Below are 21,041 nucleotides of genomic sequence, written 5' to 3' on the forward strand. Positions count from 1 at the left end.
GGGACCTGGACATCACAGTGGGTTATGAATAAACCTACCTATCAGGTTTTGTGTTGTTTTTTCCACAGAAATGCCAACACCCAAGGCCACCTGGGTCATTCCGTGCCAAATCAGATAAGGTTGTTGCTGCACCGCACCGTCTCAGATTTTGTTCCAATCTTGTCTATATCAAGTGTGCGTTTCAAATCTTATGTCTTTATATTATTTTCAGCCCTTGAAATTACTTCAGTTTTACAGCCTGAAAATCACATTGTCTGGTAAGCAATGTTTGGGCATTAATATAATTAAAAGTATATTCATAAACAGCCCAAACGTTGTATGGTGAAAGACAAACATGCTCTCATTATGACTGAACCATTAAAAGTGTGTACAGCACTCATCGTTTTTCTACAAGGCTCTAGGTTTGGGAAAAAAGTACAAAAAGAATGACATAAATTACTAAAATGGCCTGCTTCTACCCACAACAGCATAATAAAATACCAGGAGTTCTGGGTATGCAACAACAATGTCAGAATTTATTCTTCTTTAAGTGCATGGCACCAACATGAGTGTTTAATTTGTAAAAGATAAATCAATGTTTTTTTTAATATTTACATAAATTTGTCTTTGCACGATTTTATTTTTTTTTCTTTATTTATTGTTGTACCATTATTAGAACTCTCCACATATAATGGGCTTGAATGTTTTAAATATTAAGCTAAAACATTTTTTGTCACATGCAGCAAACATCACCTCACCATCCACTAGCTGCCTATGCCCTGAATACACTGTAAAAAGATGCGGTCTCTGTAGACAGCCCAGGCTCCAAGAACAACTTGATCCAGCCTGGACCATAAAATCATAAGAAACTGTTCCAGCAAATCACCAACGAGATGAGTGTTTGGGAGAGTTTCAATTGCACAGGAGGGAGAGAGAGGGACTAGCGAGCTAGCTCTCTGTTTTGTTTGAACGTCAACAGAAAGAGACTCTGCATCGCTTATAGCACCTTTAAAAAAGGGGAGGTTCTGTTTTACTGTCATTTTTATAGGAATAAAATGGTATATGGGGTAGGCACTTCAAAATCAATGTGAAAGCAACTCAGTGTATGGGCATTTAGTGTACAAAAGTGCCAATGTTGTATCATAGATACATAAATTAAATCCAAATCGTTGTTTTGCCTCAGGGCCAACAATGTAGCCAAATAAGTGTATTTATGTATGTATGAATGTGCTACATGGTGCTGGGTTAGTGCTGCTTTTGTTTTATGATCGCTATGCCGATGATAACGCTTTTGTTTTATGATCGCTATGCCGATGATAACGCTTTTGTTTGATGATCGCTATGCCGATGATGACGCTTTTGCCATTTGCCTTGCTCCTACCCTGCACTGTCTCCTGTCGCTTCCTGTAGGTGGAGCCTGGTGAGCTTACTGGTTGCTGACTGGTTCTCCTTCATTACTGGGGCCAGCCCACTCGTATAAAGCCCGTCTGGTTTTCAAGATGGAGTCTCTCTCTTGCGCCTCGGTGTAGACAGACGCTGGCACTCCTGCACCTTCTTTTGTTACTTACTTAATATTACTTAACAACTACTTAACCTTAACTTTGTTAATATTTCTATTTTAGTTTTACCTTGGTGGTTACTTTCTGCAAGTTTTTAGTTTAGGTTCAGTAGAGGGTAGTTATTTAGTTGACCCGGAAGTTGCCTGTTTTGCGAACCGTGTGTTGAACATCCCAGCAAGTATGCATGAGGTCTTCCTTTGTGGTTCCTTTTTTTGTCCTTTTGTAACCACCTATAGGCTTTTCCGTTTGCTAATGGGTTTTGTTGCTATATGTTATAATCACTTTCGTCAACATAGTGAACAAAAGGAAAACGTTAAAATATGACCTGTTATCACTCTTTTATGTTGTGTGATCCAATTTGCCTGAAATTGTTGGTTGGATTTCTTAACAGAATGACACATGGTACTACACCAAATCAGAAAAAGTTGGGACGTTGTGTAAAATTGTGTAAAAAAAAACAAACACTCTCTTAACATATAAAGAATAAAAACAGAAAGGTCAGTAAGAAATATTAAAAATACTGTAATGGAAAGAATAATGTCCACCCCTTTGTTGTATAAAATTATCCTATGGGTTGTAGACATCATGATGAGAAAACGAGTTTGAAACTGTAAAGCATGTATTCATATAACCTTAATCATAATCAAGTAATACACTGAAGTTATTCCTAACTATAATACTTTTATAACATTTTAAATAACAAGTTTAACTAATACTATTAACATACTGAAGCTATTCTACCAGAATTCCCCCTACGTGCGCTCTGTATCCCTATGTCTCTTTTTGCTGCCCTGTGTCTCATTTTGTTGCACTGTGTCTCATGTTGCATTAGCCTGGGCCTTTTGAAGAAACCAAAGTCGGCTTTGAAGCTGCAAGATAACGCGTACCCAGGGCGAGCTCTACTCATAACAACCAGAAGGAGAGTGCAGGGGGGCAAACGATATTTAACCCATGCACAATGTATGACCTGTGATCATTCTATACTGTACACCCCTGAATTTTCCGTAAACTTAAGGTGAAAAGTTTGTTCGGGGTAGTGTTGTGTCAGCATTTTGGAGGGGTATAAGTAAGAGAGTTCTACCTTTGTTCGGGAGTGCGATCGTGCGATCCACTCAGGCTTTAAGCTATGTAGTCATTAAAGGAATTTTTGCCGCGGAACTCTGCCGGACTTTTTTGCCTTCTTTTTGGGAGAAGTTTTTGACTTCAGCACTTATAATGGTGTATTTTTGTTACGTTGTAGGCAAGATGTTTGGACTTAATTTCTGGCCCGAGTCTGAATATCTGCCACGACACCTTGTCCCTGTCAAGGTTGCCATGGTCGTGGACACCTCAACTGGCACAGGAAAGATACAATATGCAATATAAAAATATAGAAATAACAATTGAAGAGAGGAAATAGTGCAATATCAGTACAGTCTGATATTTAAGATATAAATATAGTGCAAGGCAATATATAAACCATAGCATGCAAACAGTTATCGCTACCATCGACCACTAGCTTTGAACTAAGTCTGTTTGAGCTGGGTCTTTCTCACACTCTGTTGTGTGTGGTGGTTTATCGGCCTCCCAAATATAACAGAGACTTTATATCTGACTTTTCTATGTTCTTAGCGGATATTATGCCTAAATATGAACGAGTCCTTATTGTGGGAGATTGTAATATTCATGTGTGTTGCCCTGAGAACCCATTGGCACGAGAATTTTTAAACATTATCAACTCGTTTAATCTTGTACAGTGTGTAATTGGGCCTACACATGAACGTGGTCACACACTTGATCTTGTGTTATCTTACGGTCTGCCTGTTGACAATCTGGAGATCTGTGATACATTTTTCTCTGACCATATGCCTGTACTGTTTGAAGCTACTGTTTGCTGTCAAGCAGCCAAACCTCGCGCTGCTGCTACTCGTAGATGTCGGGTTATTAACCCTTCCACTGCTGCTCGCTTCACCACTGCCTTCAGTCAAAACTGTGTATTGCCTGCATCTGGGTATGATACTGAGGCTCTGAACTCATGGGTTCTCGACACCTGTCAAACTGCCATAGACATTGCGGCTCCATTAAAGACTAGACAGCATAAAACTAAGTCAGAGGCGGAGCCCTGGCTAAATGAAACAACCCGTGCTGCCAGACAGAATTGCCGAAGAGTTGAGAGAAAATGGAAAAAGGACAAATTACAAGTGTCATTTCAACAGGGATTGCTGGCGTCATTACCAATCCGTTGTGAAAGAGGCTAAAAGAAAATATTTCTCTGATATTGTCCTGTCAAACTCTCACAAACCTCATGTTTTGTTTAAAGTTATTAACTCTGTTTTAAATGCACCACAGACTGCTGTGTGTGTGTGTGTGTGTGTCTTGTGCACTGCTGTGTGTGTGTGTGTGTGTGAGTTATTAACTCTGTTTTAAATGCACCACAGACTGTTGGAATTGAGGCACTGCTGTGTGTGTGTGTGTGTGTCTTGTGTGTCTTGCTGTGTGTGTGTGTGTGTGTGTGTGTCTTGTGCACTGCTGTGTGTGTGTGTGTGTGTGTGTGTGTGTGTGTCTTGTGTGTGTGTGTGTGTGTGTGTGTGTGTGTGTGTGTGTCTTGTGCACTGCTGTGTGTGTGTGTGTCTTGTGCACTGCTGTGTGTGTGTGTGTGTGTGTGTCTTGTGCACTGCTGTGTGTGTGTGTGTGAGTTATTAACTCTGTTTTAAATGCACCACAGACTGTTGGAATTGATGGTGTGTGTGTGTGTGTGTGTGTCTTGTGCACTGCTGTGTGTGTGTGTGTGTCTTGTGCACTGCTGTGTGTGTGTGTGTGTGAGTTATTAACTCTGTTTTAAATGCACCACAGACTGTTGGAATTGAGGTGTGTGTGTGTGTGTGTGTGTGTGTGTGTGTGTGTCTTGTGCACTGCTGTGTGTGTGTGTGTGTGTGTGTGTGTCTTGTGCACTGCTGTGTGTGTGTGTGTGTGTGTGTGTCTTGTGCACTGCTGTGTGTGTGTGTGTGTGTGTGAGTTATCAACTCTGTTTTAAATGCACCACAGACTGTTGGAATGTGATTGTGTGTGTGTGTGTGTGTGTGTGTGTGTGTCTTGTGCACTGCTGTGTGTGTGTGTGTGAGTTATTAACTCTGTTTTAAATGCACCACAGACTGTTGGAATTGAGGAATTGTGTGTGTGTGTGTGTGTGTGTGTGTGTGTGTGTGTGTGTGTCTTGTGCCTGCTGTGTGTGTGTGTGTGTGTGTGTGTGTCTTGTGCACTGCTTGTGTGTGTGTGTGTGTGTCTTGTGCACTGCTGTGTGTGTGTGTGTGTGTGTGTGTGTGTGTGTGTGTGTCTTGTGACTGCTGTGTGTGTGTGTTTGTGTGTGTGTGTGTGTGTGTGTGTGTGTGTGTGTGTCTTGTGCACTGCTGTGTGTGTGTGTGTGTGTGTGTGTGTGTGTGTGTGTGTGTGTGAGTTATCAACTCTGTTTTAAATGCACCACAGACTGTTGGCATTGAGGCCTCCCCGGCTGTGTGTGAAAACTTTCTTCACTTTTTTATTGATAAAGTCACATCAGCCAGAACACTTATTTCACCACCTGCCATTGACCCCTCAGTGTCTGTCCCCTTCTCTGCTGTTTTCGACTCTTTCCAGCCTGTGACCCTGCCCTTTGTGCTGGATATTGTTGGTCATTTGAAGCCCTCAGGCTCGCCAGTTGATAATGTCCCTCCCCGACTTCTTAAGGAGGTTTTTCAGACTGTTGGACCATCATTTACAGACATCCCAAGTCTCCCGGAAGTTCCGGGAGTCTCCTGTATATTGACGCCCGCAAATTAGATAAAATCTCCCGGAATCTAGAGTGAGCGATCAAGAGCGAGCATTCGAGACCGCGTGTGCATCTGAGTGTAGCGCACACACGACGGGAGAGAAAGAGAGAGAGAGAGAGAGAGAGAGAGGTGGTGCGTGTGTGCCTGAGTGCATCCAAGAGAGAGAGACCATCCTGATTGGCCTGTTTTGATAAATCAACCAATCAGTTTTCAGTGTAGGCGGGCTTTCATTTATCTCTTTTCTCCCCAACTTAACTAATCAGTTCAGTGTATGAATAAGAGCGTCATAGCAGAGTCAGTGCCTCAAATAAACAAAAGTGTAGGCAACCCTTGTCTCATAAGAGTAAAAAATAATGATAGGCCTAGTCTTGCACGTTGCCCTGTTTGTAACAGTGACTTTAGCATTGCCCATGCCAGGTGAAATGATTGCAAAAGACATGTTGAGGTGAGTTTAAGTGCCAATTAATGTGCATATTTTTCAGGCCTATAGCCTAGATGGCTAGAAGGGGGGCTCATTGATACCTCCCTGAAATGACTTTTTGCAGGTTGGGATGTCTGCATTTACTGAGTTATCAATAGCAGTCTGACCTCTGGAGTGGTTCCAGGTCATTTTAAACATGCCGTTGTGCAACCTTTGTTAAAAAAAACCTGGGCTGGATTCTACTGTTTTGGCAAACTTCAGGCCGATAACCAAATTGCCAATTCTGTCTAAAATCTTAGAAAAGATTGTGTATTTCCAGCTCATGGACTTTTTAAATGAGCAAAATATCACTGAGATCTTCCAATCTGGCTTTAAAACATTGCACAGCACAGAATCAGCGCTTTTAAGAGTTTTTAATGACATCTTTTTAGCTACAGACTCTGGTCACTGCGTTGTCCTTGTACTGCTTGATCTGACTGCTGCTTTTGATACAGTGGACCATTAAATCCTGATTGCCCGTTTGGAGCAGTGGGTGGGCATCAGAGGCACAGCTCTGGAATGGTTCAGGTCCTACCTGTCACATCGAACCTTCTGTGTTAGTGTTGGTGACTCTGTGTCCTCCACTGTCCCCCTCTCATATGGGGTACCACAAGGCTCTGTGCTTGGCCCTCTTTTATTTTCTCTCTATCTTCTCCCCCTTGGTTCAATTCTCAGGAAACACGGCATTTCTTTTCATTGCTATGCGGATGACACACAGATTTATGTCCCTCTTAAAAAGTCAGATGCTTACAGTATTAAGACATTGCTAGAGTGCCTACATGACATTAAAGCCTGGATGTCTCTTAACTTTTTAAATTTTAATGAAAAAAAGACTGAAGTCATGGTCTTTGGTGGCACTTCTGTGACCCCCCTGGTTGATCTGGGTTTGTTAGCACAGTACCACAAGCCAATCATGATTCATGGATTCAAATTTGGGGGTAAAATCAAAGTTGGACTCAAAATTAAACCAGTCCTTCAAAAACACCTTTTAAATTTGGACCACCCGGCTGGATTACTGCAATGCACTATATATGCTTCGTCTGCAAACAAAATGCTCTGCCCCTAGCACCGCAGTCACATCTCAGCTTCACTCCACTGGTTGGTCCATTCATTTTAAAACTCTTTTATTTGCTTTTAAAGCCCATGGCCTTGCCCCACCTTACCTTTCTGAGCTGCTCCACCCATACACCTCCCAGCCACTCCCATGACCAGCTTAAGCCAGGCTAAAATCACCTGCAGCTCCAAAACTTGGAACAATCTGCCCTTCACTCAGACAGGCCCCTTCACTGTCTCTTTTAAGTCCCATCTTAAAAACTCACCCCAGGTAGTGTGTTGATGGTATGTAGATGTGTTATGTGGGCAGTATATTTTATTTATTTTATTTTATTTTATTTATTGGATTTGAGTTGGTTTTTAATCTCTTTTTACTTTTATTTTAGTTTTTATCTCTTTTTTACTTTTATTTTAGTTTTTATGTCTTTTTACTTTTATTTATTTTTACATTTATTTTAGTTAGTTTTTATCTCTTTTCATTTTAATACTTCCTATTCCTAACAATCCTATTATTGTGCTTCTGTGGTGTCTTGTGTGTTTCTTATCTTGCTGTACAGCACTTTGGGAACCTTGTGTTTGTTTAAACTGTGTTATATAAATAAAGTGGATTGGATTGGATTGGATTGGAAACCCATATTTAGCAGCAGAAAGGACATAGACAGCACAGTGACTCAAAGGCCATATGAGTTTGATAATAATTTAAAATCAGTTTTGATAATCATTATTATGACCGACTGAGTTTTTATTTCTTCAGAAATGGCCACACCCAAGGTCAAGTGGAAGTTATGACACAGAATTCCCCGGAAGTCCCTTTAAATAACAGACTATAATAGATAGATAGATAAATATGGTAGATAGATACTTTTTTTACAGGTGTGTCGATACCTGTAAGAGATCTAAGGTGTGTCGATACCTGTAAGAGATCTAAGGTGAGTCGATATGTGTAAGAGCTCTAAGGTGAGTCTCTACATTGAAGTCCAGATAACTGATACCTTTGAGAATTGCATTGTGCTGATCAACTGCTTAGTTAGCAGGCCTGTCTGCCACTGGGTGTCAATCTGTTAGGGGTGCACACACACACACACACACACACACACACACACACACACACACACACACACACACACACACACATACACACACACACACACACACACATACACACACACACACACACCCATATGCACAAAGGAGAGAAATGAATTGAACTCTGTAAAGCGCCATGAGACATGTGTAATGTTTTGGCGCTCTATAAGTAAAATTAAATTGAAAATTGAAAAATGTAGTCCTCCACCAAAAACAAAAATATACATAGATCAACAATAACATTTCATTAAATTATTAAGCACTTATGATACTAAGTGTGTGTGTGTGTGTGTGTGTGTGTGTATTGATGCCAGGGGATTGTGCTTTTGTCCTTAGATAAAGATACACACACACACGAACACACACACACACTTAAAGATACAACTACTGTACAAAAATATTAATTTAGAAATGCACAAATACATACACATCTCTTTCTCTATTTCACTCACTCACTCAAGCACAGACACACACACACACACACACACATACACACTAACAGATACACATACACAAATGCACTCCTTTACAAATACACACTAACACACATCTTTCTATCTCTCTTTTTCCCACACACACACTGTATGCAGAAAGAGAATAGACAGAACAGATCTAAAAAATGCAGCCTCGCCTCATATTGCATTTGCGTGCAAAACAAATATGTGTTGTTTAATGTGTGTGTGTGTGCGTGTGTGTGTGTATAGAAAGTTGGAGTTCAGAAAGCATTCTTTTACGCCAAGTTCATGTGTCTCCTTCTGTGTGTCTGTGTGTGAAGGTTTGGGGGGGAGGGGGTTGATGGGTTTGATAAGACACTCGACAGGTGAGTTTGGCTTCTATTGGTCTCACATTGCTTTCAGCTCCCTGACAGGCAACACAAGGCTCTAATTATAATTCTGCTACCTGACAGGTAACAACGCTCATGTTTGTGTAATTCTGCTCCCTGACAGGTAACACAACGCTCTAATTCTAATTGTTTGTGTGTGTGGATCTGTCATTCCTCTTTCACTGTGAAGATAAAATATGTATATATATAGATAGATAGATAGATAGATAGATACTTTATTGATCCCCAAGGGGAAATTCAAGAATTTATATATCTGTGTGTGTGTTTGTGTGTGAGCGTGTCTGTGTCTGTGTGCATGTGTGTGTGTGTGTGTGTGTGTGTGTATCTGTTTGTATTATAACACACAGCTCATCTTCTCTTCTAGATCAGACCATCAATCATGCTTGCTGTAGCGACCAAAGCAAAAGATGCACTGCCTGTGGTGAAACAAATCATCCACTCCATCATCGCCACCCGACCCAAAGTCCACAAGGAGCGCGTGGCCCGACTGAAGACCCGCGTCTCGGTGGTGGAGCAGCAGCTTGCGTCTGTGGGCGGTTCTGTTTCGGACTCGGCCCATCTTCAGCAGAACCTGTCTAGACTGGAGGAGGTTAGTAACATTGTACTGTTAATATACTGCTAATACACTTTTTATATCCTGCTAATGTACTGTTAAAGCAGCTAAAAGCAGTATTACATTAATACACAGGATTAGTTGTTATATTTGTTCAAATCTACACACCTATGGCTACTGAAAAATGTAAGGTTCATTTAGCAAATGTTATTTTGAAGTATTAAAAAACATTGTTGTTTTAAGAATTTTCGAACGAAATGGTTCGTATAGTATAAGTATAAGTATATAAGTATATATACTTTTTTGATCCCGTGAGGGAAATTTGGTCTCTGCATTTAACCCAATCGGTGAATTAGTGAAACACAAACAGCACACAGTGAATACACAGTGAGGTGAAGCACACACTAATCCCGGCGCAGTGAGCTGCCTGCTTCAACGGGCGGCGCCGGGGAGCAGTGAGGGGTTAGGTGCCTTGCTCAAGGGAACTTCAGCGGCCCACTGGTCGGGCTCGAACCGCAACCCTCCGGTTACAAGTCCAGAGTGCTAACCAGTGTGCCACGGCTGCCCCCCATAATGTAAACTCAAGTCAAGCAGTTTAAATCTTTATATTTACACAATATACTGTTAGTAAACTCAAGTCTGTTAGTCAGGTTATCTGTCTTTAGTGAACTCTATCTGTCTAAGGTACTGTTAGTAAACTCTATCCTGTTAGTAAACTCTATCTGTCTCTGTTAGTGAACTCTATCTGTCTAGGTTCTGTTAGTGAACTCTATCTGTAGGTTCTGTTAGTAAACTCTATATGTAGGTTCTGTTAGTAAACTATATCTGTCTTAAGTTCTGCTAGTAAACTCTATATGTCTAGGTTCTGTTAGTAAACTCTATATGTCTAGGTTCTGTTAGTAAACTCTATCTGTCTAGGTTCTGTTAGTAAACTCTAGATTCTGTTAGTAAACTCTATCTGTCTAGGTTCTGTTAGTAAACTCTATATGTCTAGGTTCTGTTAGTAAACTCTATATGTAGGTTCTGTTAGTGAACTCTATCTGTCTAGGTTATGTTAGTAAACTCTATATGTAGGTTCTGTTAGTAAACTCTATCTGTCTAGGTTCTGTTAGTAAACTCTATATGTCTAGGTTCTGTTAGTAAACTCTCTCTAGGTTCTGTTAGTAAACTCTATATGTCTAGGTTCTGTTAGTAAATTCTAGGTTCTGTTGAGGCAGCTGGAGGATGAGGGTTGGATCAGGTTCTGTTAGTAAACTCTATATGTCTAGGTTCCTGAGCGATGTTCTTCAAAACGTGCTGCATCTGGACAGCAAATTTGAGCAGCTGAACCAGCGTCTGAGTCAGGAGTCGATGTCGCTCGTGCTCTCACTGAACATCGACGCCAGGGTTCTGCAGCAGACCTTCAACCAGGAGAGGAGGAGGGGGGGGACGAGTCACAGACATCAAGGTCCTGGAGGAGATGAAGGAGAGTGAGTTTTATTTGCACACACACACACACACATGTATATTTACACAAGGTCCTGGAGGAGATGAAGGAGAGTGAGTTTTATTTGCACACACACACACACACACACACACACACACACACACACACACGTATATTTACACAAGGTCCTGGAGGAGATGAGGAGATGAAGGAGAGATGAAGGAGAGTTTTATTTGCACACACACACACACACACACCACGTATATTTACACAAGGTCCTGGAGGAGATGAAGGAGAGTGAGTTTTATTTGCACACACACACTATATTTACACAAGGTCCTGGAGGAGATGAAGGAGAGTGAGTTTTATTTGCACACACACACACACAGTATATTTACACAAGGTCCTGGAGGAGATGAAGGAGAGTGAGTTTTATTTACACACACACACACACACACGTATATTTACACAAACACATGAAGTCTTTATTTCTTGCAGCTGTTAAAACATGCGCGAGATTAAATAATGCGCTTTAATAGCCAACAAGGGAAATGGCGGCCTTCTGTTCATTTCCACTGCTGACTAGTTGATGAAAAGCCTTTTTTCTCCGTGTGACAGACACACACATGCACATACAGAAAGATATATTTACACACACACACACAAACAAATATACAGCTATATTTTACATTTACATGAGTTGCATTTAGTTAGACAGACATACAAATACGTATACAAACCTAAATGTGTATGCACATGCATGTTTACATTCCAATAATACATGATACTGTAAATAAAATTAAATCTGGACTAAAGTATATTGAACAATTTTATGTATGTGATGATGTACAGTATTGAATGTGTGTGTGTGTGTGTGTGAAAGAGAGAGTGTATTAATGTACACTCATTACATTTGTAGATATGGAATTAAATACAGTACATGTACAACTGTTTGGGATTTTAATATAGAAATATGGTAAATGTACTGTTTAACAAACATTAACCACAATGTGGGTGTGTATTTGTGTGTGTGTGTTTGTGTGTGTCTGTGTGTTTGTGTGTGTGTATGTGTGTGTGCGTGTGTGTATGTGTATGTATGTGGGTATGTGTGTGCGTGTGTATGTGTGTATGTGTATGGGGCGGTGGTAGTGTAGTGGTTAAGGAGCTGGGCTAGCGTGCAGTAGCCTGAAAGTTGTCGGTTCAATTCCCAGCTTCCACCGTTGTGCCCTTGAGCAAGGCACTTAACCCCAAGTTGCTCCGGGGACAATGTGATCCCTTGTAATATAGCTGACATATGTAAGTCACTTTGGTCAAGAAGTGTCTGCTAAATGTAATGTAATGTAATGTAATGTGTGTGTATGCGTGTGTGTGTGTGTGTCTGTGTGTGTGTGTTTGCATCACAGCTCTCTTATCAGTGAAGAAAGAAACAAAGCAGATCATAGACATGATGGAGGAGAACAAGAATGCAGGTAAACATTCCTTCTGTCCAAAACACACATGAGTCTGTGCACGCACACACACACACGCATGCACACACACACACACACACAAACACATTTCCTGTCCTAAACACACCCTGGCATATAACTGTACATACAAACGTACACACAGACACACACAAACACACAAACACACACACACACTCACAAAGTAACAAATCAGTCCTCCGAACTGCAACTCTCTCAACTCTGGTAGCCTAGCCAAGTTAACTTCCCTCTGTTCTCAAACTGAATAGTCAAACTTTGACTACAGTAATTTTATTTAAATGACTCAATTTATTTAGGATGTGGGCTAGGCTATATGAAATGGTTGAATGTGGTTGATGCACTGTAGAGGCGCACTTACTCGGAAAGCTTGCCCAGAGAATGTCTAACTCGCCCTTGAACTCGTCCATCTTCTTCCTGTTTCGCGCTCGGCTGAAAAAAATAGAGTGGTGCATAGGGATGGGCATCGTTAACAAATTATCGATATCGATGCCATTGTCGAGTCTGCTTATCGATGCAATTCCTTATCGATGTCCATATCGATTCCTGTACCAACACTGCTTGCCCAGAGAATGTCCAGCTCGTCCATCTTCTTCCTGTTTCCGCTTTGTCGCACTCGGCTGAAGAAAACAGAGTGGTGCACGACCTGGCTCGGCCTGGCCAGAATCCTGGCATGCTAGCGAGATCTACGCCATGTCTGCCGCTACCGGGAAACGGCGAGTGTAAATGACCCATTACACTTTCCAACTCGGGCGGAAACGGCGAGTGTAAATGACCCATTACACTTTCCAACTCGGGCGGAAACGGCGAGTGTAAATGACCCATTACACTTTCCAACTCGGCGGAAACGGGCGCAGTGTAAATGACCCATTACACTTTCCAACTCATGGAAACGGGAAAGTGTAAATGACCCATTACACTTTCCAACTCGGGCGGGAAACGGCGAGTGTAAATGACCCATTACACTTTCCAACTCGGGCGGGAAACGGCGAGTGTAAATGACCCATTACACTTTCCAACTCGGGCGGGAGATTTCCGATACAAATGGATAGACCCATTTCTTCCCTCTCTCCCCTAGGCAGTCCCCCTCTCTCTCCTTTCTAATGTCTTTCCTCTCCCCCTCTCTCTCTCCTTTCTAATGTCTGTGTTCCCTCTCTCTCTCCTTTCTAATGTCTGTGTACCCTCTCTTTCTCCTTTCTAATGTCTGTGTTCCCTCTCTCTCTCCTTTCTAATGTCTTTCCTTTCCCCCTCTCTCTCTCCTTTCTAATGTCTGTGTTCCCTCTCTCTCTCCTTTCTACTGTCTGTGTTCCCTCTCTCTCTCCTTTATACTGTCATCCCTTTCCCCTTCTCTTCCAACCCCAGGCAGCCCCCCAATGTCCCCTGTTGAGGTCAAAGTGGTCCTCCAGAACACACCGGGTCAGAACGAGCCTCCTCCTCCTCCTCCTCCCTACTCCCCCACTCCCATGGTCCAACCCATGCAGATGCAACCAGGTAAGTGCGTGTGTGCACAGTGTGTGTGTGCGTATGTGTGTGTGTATGTGTGTGTGTGCACAGTGTGTATGTGTGTGTGCGCATGCGTGTGTGTGTATGTGCACAAATGTCTTTGATGTGGTGCAAAGGCGCCCTGTTCAGTGTGAACATCTTCCTCCTCCTTCTCTTCTACCCTAAACAGGTCCCATGTACCATACACAGCCAATACAGATGTACTCACAGCAGGGTAAGTGTGTTTATACCATTTGTTTGTTGTTTTGCTCACACTGACAAAGATAAAGTATGTAAATTAAATGTGGGAAAGTTGTCTTGGGCGCACTATTAAATTCACAACCACTGTCCTCCTTCAACTTCAATTCGATATAATGCCTCTTAAGGTATGGGTTTGCAATGCTAATTTTATGAGCAAATGTGCTGGGAGAGACATGCTAATGTAAGGTAGAGATATGCTAATGTACTGGAAGAGACATGTTAAAGGCAGCCGTGGCCTACTGGTTAGCACTTTGGACTTGTAACCGCAGGGTTGCCGGTTCGAACCCCGACCAGTAGGCACGGCTGAAGTGCCCTTGAGCAAGGCACCTAACCCCTCACTGCTCCCCGAGCGCTGCTGTTGTTGCAGGCAGCTCACTGCACCGGGATTAGTCTGTGCTTCACCTCACTGTGTGTTCACTGTGTGCTGAGTGTGTTTCGATAATTCACGGATTGGGATAAATGCAGACAAATGCAGAGACTAAATTTCCCTCACGGGATCAAAAGAGTATATATACTATATACTATAGTATACTATAGTATGTACTGGAAGAGACATGCTAATGTAGCTGCAGAGATATGCTAATGTACTGGAAGAGACATGCTAGTGTAGCGGCAGAGATATGCTAATGTAGCGGCACAGACATGCTAGTGTAGCGGCAGAGATATGCTAATGTGCTGGGAGAGACATGATAATCTAGAGGCAGAGATATGCTAGTGTGTGGGGAGAGACATGCTAATCTAGAGGCAGAGACATGCTAATCTAGAGGCAGAAATATGCTAATGTGAGGGGAGAGATATGCTAATGTAGCTGCAGAGATATGCTAAAGTAGCGGCAGAGACATGCTAGTGTAGCAGCAGAGATATGCTAATGTGCTGGGAGAGACATGCTAATCTAGAGGCAGAGATATGCTAATGTGTGGGGAGAGACATGCTAATGTAGCGGCAGAGATCTGCTAATGTAGCGGCAGAGACATGCTAATGTAGCGGCAGAGACATGCTAATGTGAGGGGAGAGATATGCTAATGTAGCGGCAGAGATATGCTAATGTAGAGGCAGAGACATGCTAATGTGCCGACAGAGACATGTTATCGTAAACGGGGGCGGTACAGCCCGCCAGGGGGTGTTCGGACAGTATTGGAGGGGCGCTGTAAACGAGGTAGCAGAGGGGGCGCTCATGCACAACTGGGGAGGGGGGGGGTTGAGAACCACTGGTGTAAACCTTCTCCTCCTCTTCCCTTACAGGTCCCATGGCCCAGCAACAGGCAATGCAGATACAACCGCAGCAGAGTAAGTGTGTTACCATTTATTTGTTGTTGATCACACGTTGACGTGTTGGGATAAATATGCTAACGTTTTGGGAGAGACATGCTAAGTTAACATGCTGGGAGAGATATGCTAACATCCTGGAAGGGTCATGCTAAGTTAATGTGCTGGGAGAGATATGTTAACGTGCTAGAAGAGACATTTTATGCTAACATGCTGTGATAGATCTGCTAACAAAACAGGAGACACGTACCAAGTTAAAGTGCTGGGAGTGGCATGCAGGATGAAATATGCTAACATGCTGAATTCAAGGACAAATTGTATTATTAAGAATAGATGACCCAGAAACAGCAACAACAGAAAGACAATAAAGATTGCTTGGTCACTGTCTGACGAGGACAATTCATGCATGCATTAGAATATGAGTCTTTGTGCTTCAGCTCAGGTTGTTATTTGTTCTGGGGACCTTGGTGATGTTCCCACCATGACGACGTGTCGGAACTGTGGAGAGAAGGTCCAAACCAGAGTGGTGTATCACAGCGGAGCCTTCGCCTGGCTGATATGTGGACTCTGCCTTCTGTTTGGGTAACACACACACACACACACACACACACACACACATACGTACACACCAACCAGAGTGGCTTATCACAGTGGAGCCTTTGTCAGGTCATACTATCTATATGAAGACTGAAACAGAGCAACACAGACCTTTTTTTTTCTTTTCATAAAGTCCAGTTATATGTCAACCATGTTACCAAATATTGCAGCTGTAACCAGACATCAGAACCCTAAACTATTAGCAGAACCCTAACCTGTTAGCAGAACCCTAAACTGTTAGCAGAAGTGCTACCCCCTAACCTGTTAGCAGAAGTAATAACAAACTTCTTCTTCTTCAACACAGTCTGAAATAACTGACTCCCCCCATCTCTCTCTCCACTTCTCTCTCTTCCCCCATCTCTCTCTTCTCCCTCCATCTCTCTCTCTCTCCTTCTCTCAGGCATGTGTGTGGATGCTGTGTCATCCCATTCTTTGTGGACAGCTGCAAAGACGCCCATCACTTCTGCAGTAAACGCAACGTCAACCTGTCCATCCACAAGAGGATGTAGCATTCACACACATGCATACACACACACACACACACCATTTTGTCAATTTAGTGAATTTGTTGCTATATTTAGCCACTTTTGGCCACCCCTATAGCAATAACAATAAAAAAAATGCTTATATTATACAATAAAAAAACACATTTGTTCAATGTTTCATTTTATGAAATAAACTGACTGTCTGATTCATCTCTGTTTCAATTAAATTAAAGCAACACTAGTATTATGTTAGTACAGTAACTAAACATAACAGGAAAAACACTGGATGACTATACAGTCAACATACAGACCCTGATTAGTGGCAGCCTGGCAATCCGGAGCAGATAGCTACTGACGCAGCCATGCAGAACAGTGAAACACTGCAAAGTCATAATATTCCTGCTTATCTCTAAACACAGTCACACACAGATATACACAGGGACAGTACAGATATCATACAGTCATTACCAGTGGTGGAATGTAACGAAGTACAAATACTTCGTTACTGTACTTAAGTAAATATTCCACGTATTTGTACTTTACTTAAGAAGAATTTATAGTGCATACTTTTGACTTTTACTTCGTTACATTTTACAGCAATTATCTGTACTTTTACTCCGCTACATTTCTACAACACCATCGTTCCTTTTTACGATACATTTTATGATCAGATTTTTTTTCTCTCTGACAAACACATTTGTTTTACCAGGGGGCGGGGTTGCTACCACAGATTCTGGAGCGCTACGTGCCCAGCTTCTAAATCTTTGAAACATAAGCTTATAGTCTAGACCAGGCAAAGCGTGAGCTTGTAGCCATCTGCATTCGGTAGGCTATATTCACCAGACCCATGGCTACACTGGACATGCAACTGTGTTCTGTGCCTTTCTCTGTCTATTATTTGCAGCGTTAGGGCCTCCTCTCCGATGAAATTGCTATCCGCGGATCAGCGAAGTTACAGGCTATGCCCATGCTTCTGTCACACGTCTGATCATTTGCGCCACAAATGAATGGTAGACTATTATAGAACCGCTGGCAGAAAAAAACGTAGCATTTTCCAGATTAGGAAATATTTCTTAATTGTGTGTGATCAAATAAAGAGGCATAGCCTACAATTGGGGTACAAATGTGAGCGCTCATTCAATGTCTATGTGCGTCTGCGCAAGTGAAACTGAACCTAATCATAAAGACACCTTTCTCAGCAACTTTTCAGAATTGGCATTACGATCCACCCGACTTCCCTGGTCTACCCCGTTAAACTTCAGGCTCTCGTGTTTTGCTGAATGATATACTCAGCAGATCACCCTAGTAGATAACCAGAATTACAGTCTCTAGAATTGTAGGTCAGAATGTAAACTGGGCCACAGATGGTAAGCACAATTGCATTAGCTTAAAACTATCTAGTCGAATATAGCCTAACCTAAAACTAGCTTAGGCCTAATTAAAATGCCACAGCCCATACTATTTTTTCTTTTAGAATATAGATATTAAGAGAATAAATCATTATGCAAATACTTTTACTTTTAATACTTAAAGTACATTTAAAAGCAGGTACTTTTTACTTTTACTTAAGTAGGGTTGTCATTGCAATGCAATGTTGACACTCAAATGAAAAATAAAACATTTATGCTGTGAAATCAGTTCAACTCCAACAGATTTTCTGTTTTGACTGTTAGTGCCTGTGTTCTGTGGAGTACAAACAAACCCTCACACACACTCCTCTGTCATTTCCATGTTATATTGACAATGTATGTACACGATATATGATAACAAAACACATTTTTATATTTTTATAACAAACTTAATTATATTTTAAAAATAGGTATGTTCACTGGTCATGCCCTCTTTCTTTCTCTCTCCCCCCCAACACACACTCACACACTCACACCAACACACACTCACACTAATACGATCAAATCATGGAAATCAACTCAAAAACTCAATTTGCCTCCATCACCACATACAGTATATACAGGATAAATAAAAATTCTAATTTTTTATTTTTTTTAAAGTAAAAAAAAAAATCTAATAAAGACATGTTAATAAAGCGTCTAACCAGTTCACATGTCCATATGGTTTCATACATGACAAAACAATACCAAATAGATACAACAGATCCTGACATTCACACAATGTCCAGTTCAGTCCATATGTCCATCTGTGCACATGTTGGAGAGTGACTGGTCCTCCTCTGTCTGCGGAGTCCATGCTGCATGCTGTCAATCATCTCTGGCTGATCAGGACACGCCTCCATTCTCCATTCATCTCACTGCTGAGCTCCACTCAGGAAGAAGCTGTTTCCTGTGTGCTGTTTGTGTGTGCGCTTCTGGTGTGTGTGTGTGTGTGAGAGTGTGTGTGTGCGCTGCTGGTGTGTGCATGTCTGTGTGTGTGTCAGTGTGTGTGTGTGTGTGTGTCTGTGTTTGTTGAGCTCCCCTCAGGAAGAGTCTGTTTCCTGTGTTACTGGTGTGTGTGTGTGTGTGTGGTATGTGTGAATACGATGGTGTGTGTGTGTGTGTGTGTGTGTGCTGGATCCCATCCTCATGTCATGAGCTTCTGCACCACAGACCCCATACAGTTCAACACTACACTACTCTATATTACGTGGGGCAAAACTGTGATGTATACACTACTTTTGTGATGCACACACTACATTTGGCTGCAAATCATTACCTCACCTGCAGGATAAAGGAGAGAAGAGGATCATCAATCAGTGTCCATGACAACCGTCTCCCAGTGAGCCAGACTGCATGAGAGACAGAGGGCTCTATTGTGACATCACTAACAGCAGTCATAAAAAACACATTCACACATTTAACAAACTGCAGCAGAAACAGGAAGTCCAAAACCACTGGTCCAATCACAAGCACTTAGAGAGTGGCGTGGGACTCCACCAATAGGGATGGCTGCACATTCCCTTCATGGTGTTTGTGACCTGACTTGTGTTCAACAGGCCCTCACTGGCCTTGAACCTGTGACCTTGGGACCTTACACTGAAACATTTGTCATGTCAGAAACAAGATAAACAGAATCTCAGACAAAAAGAAAAGACAAATATTAAAGAGAGAGAAGGATGACAAGAGTAAAAGAGGGAGAGGTGTGGGCTGAAGGACACTCACATATGAGGAGTAAAAGAGGGAGAGGTGTGGGCTGAAGGACACTCACATATGAGGAGTAAAAGAGGGAGAGGTGTGGGCTGAAGGACACTCACATATGAGGAGTAAAAGATGAGAAAGAACTTTAACACATTTCTGTCAGTTAACACATTTTAAAATACTGTTTTCAAAGAGAGATATAAAAATAACGTAAAATACAAAGAAAGACATAAAGAGATATTTTAAACGAAGTAAAATAGAAAGAAAGAAAGAAATAAGGGGAACAAAAAAACAAGATGAGAATAGATGTCAATCAGAAAACGAGGAGGCTGGGCAAGGAAAAGGAGAGAGAGCGATATGAAAGATGTGCAATTCCGTAAACTTGACAGCGGTTTCCCGAGATCTGATGCCCTTTCATCTGATGTCTGACAGCTGAGGGTGTCCTAAAACGTACACCGTACAGGGCCAATGGATGGCGAAACGGAAGTAAACACAGTTTATCCACCTCTGAAAACAGAAATAGAGTTATCCACCTCTCAAAACAGTTTATTCAAAGTCAAAGTCAAAGTCAAAGTCAGCTTTATTGTCAATTTCTTCACATGTTCCAGACATACAAAGAGATCGAAATTACGTTTCTCACTATCCCACGGTGAAGACAAGACATATTTGACCAATTTTAAGTCCACAGACAAAACATAACATTCAAGTAAACAAAAAAGTAAGTAAATAAGTAAATAAGAGGGCACATATAATAATGAAAAAATAAGAGCAGCAAAATTTTGTTGAAATTGTGCATAGACAGTCAATAAAATACTAGTGCAAATACTGTAAAATACTATAAAATACTAGTGCAAATACTGTAAAATACTATAAAAATACTGTTTGACCTAAGTAATAAAGAAAGTGGCATAGTGGTGCAAGTTATGTTAGAGCAGCAGAAGTGTTGTGTTTTCAGGACAACAACACCAAGTTGTAAAGTGTACAAGTGTGCAAGTGTTCAAGTGTGCAGGTGGAGTAGTGCAGGCTGCCATTGTGGGTCCAATGTCCAGGATGTTATGTAGCTGAGGGTGGAGGGGGGAGAGGAGGGAGAGAGTTCAGCATCCTTACAGCTTGGTGTATGAAGCTGTTGGTGAGTCTGGTAGTGAGGGAGCGCAGGCTTCTGTACCTCTTCCCAGAGGGCAGTAGATCAAACAGATTGTGAGCGGGTGACTTGCATCACTCACAATTTTGGTCGTGGCTATGGGTGAGGTGGGTGGTGTAAATGTCCTTCAGGGAGGGGAGTGAAGCACCAATGATCCTTCCAGCTGTGTTCACTATGCTGCAGGGCTTTTCTGTTGTATTCAGTGCAGCTTCAGCCCCACACAGCGATACAGCTGGAGAGGATGCTCTCAATGGTGCCTCGGTAGAATGTGGTCATGATGGCTGGTGGAGCACTTGCTCGCCTGAGTTTTCGCGAGGAAGTACAGGCGGCGCTGAGCTCTCTTCGCCAGTGATGCAGTGTTGGTGGTCCAGGAGAGGTCTTCACTGATGTGCACCCCCAGGAATTTGGTGCTGCTCGCTCTCTCCACCACAGCACCGCCGATGGTCAGTGGCAGGTGTTGGGTGTGACCTCTCCGGAAGTCAACAACAATC

The 21,041-nt window shown here is 42.1% G+C and overlaps 1 protein-coding gene across 1 annotated transcript; it reads left to right on the forward strand.

Moving 5' to 3' along the window:
• The first annotated feature begins 10,608 nt into the window (after positions 1-10,608).
• On the forward strand, positions 10,609-16,419 carry LOC125297412 (lipopolysaccharide-induced tumor necrosis factor-alpha factor homolog). Its single transcript, XM_048247791.1, has 7 exons — positions 10,609-10,788; positions 12,149-12,214; positions 13,592-13,720; positions 13,902-13,946; positions 15,215-15,259; positions 15,676-15,820; positions 16,236-16,419. Exons 1-7 carry the CDS (start codon positions 10,779-10,781, stop codon positions 16,342-16,344), a joined length of 549 nt encoding a protein of 182 aa, XP_048103748.1. The 5' UTR covers positions 10,609-10,778; the 3' UTR covers positions 16,345-16,419.
• Positions 16,420-21,041: the final 4,622 nt, after the last annotated feature.

This window comes from Alosa alosa, chromosome 7 (genome assembly GCF_017589495.1).
Source record: "Alosa alosa isolate M-15738 ecotype Scorff River chromosome 7, AALO_Geno_1.1, whole genome shotgun sequence".
Lineage (NCBI taxonomy): Eukaryota > Metazoa > Chordata > Actinopteri > Clupeiformes > Clupeidae > Alosa > Alosa alosa.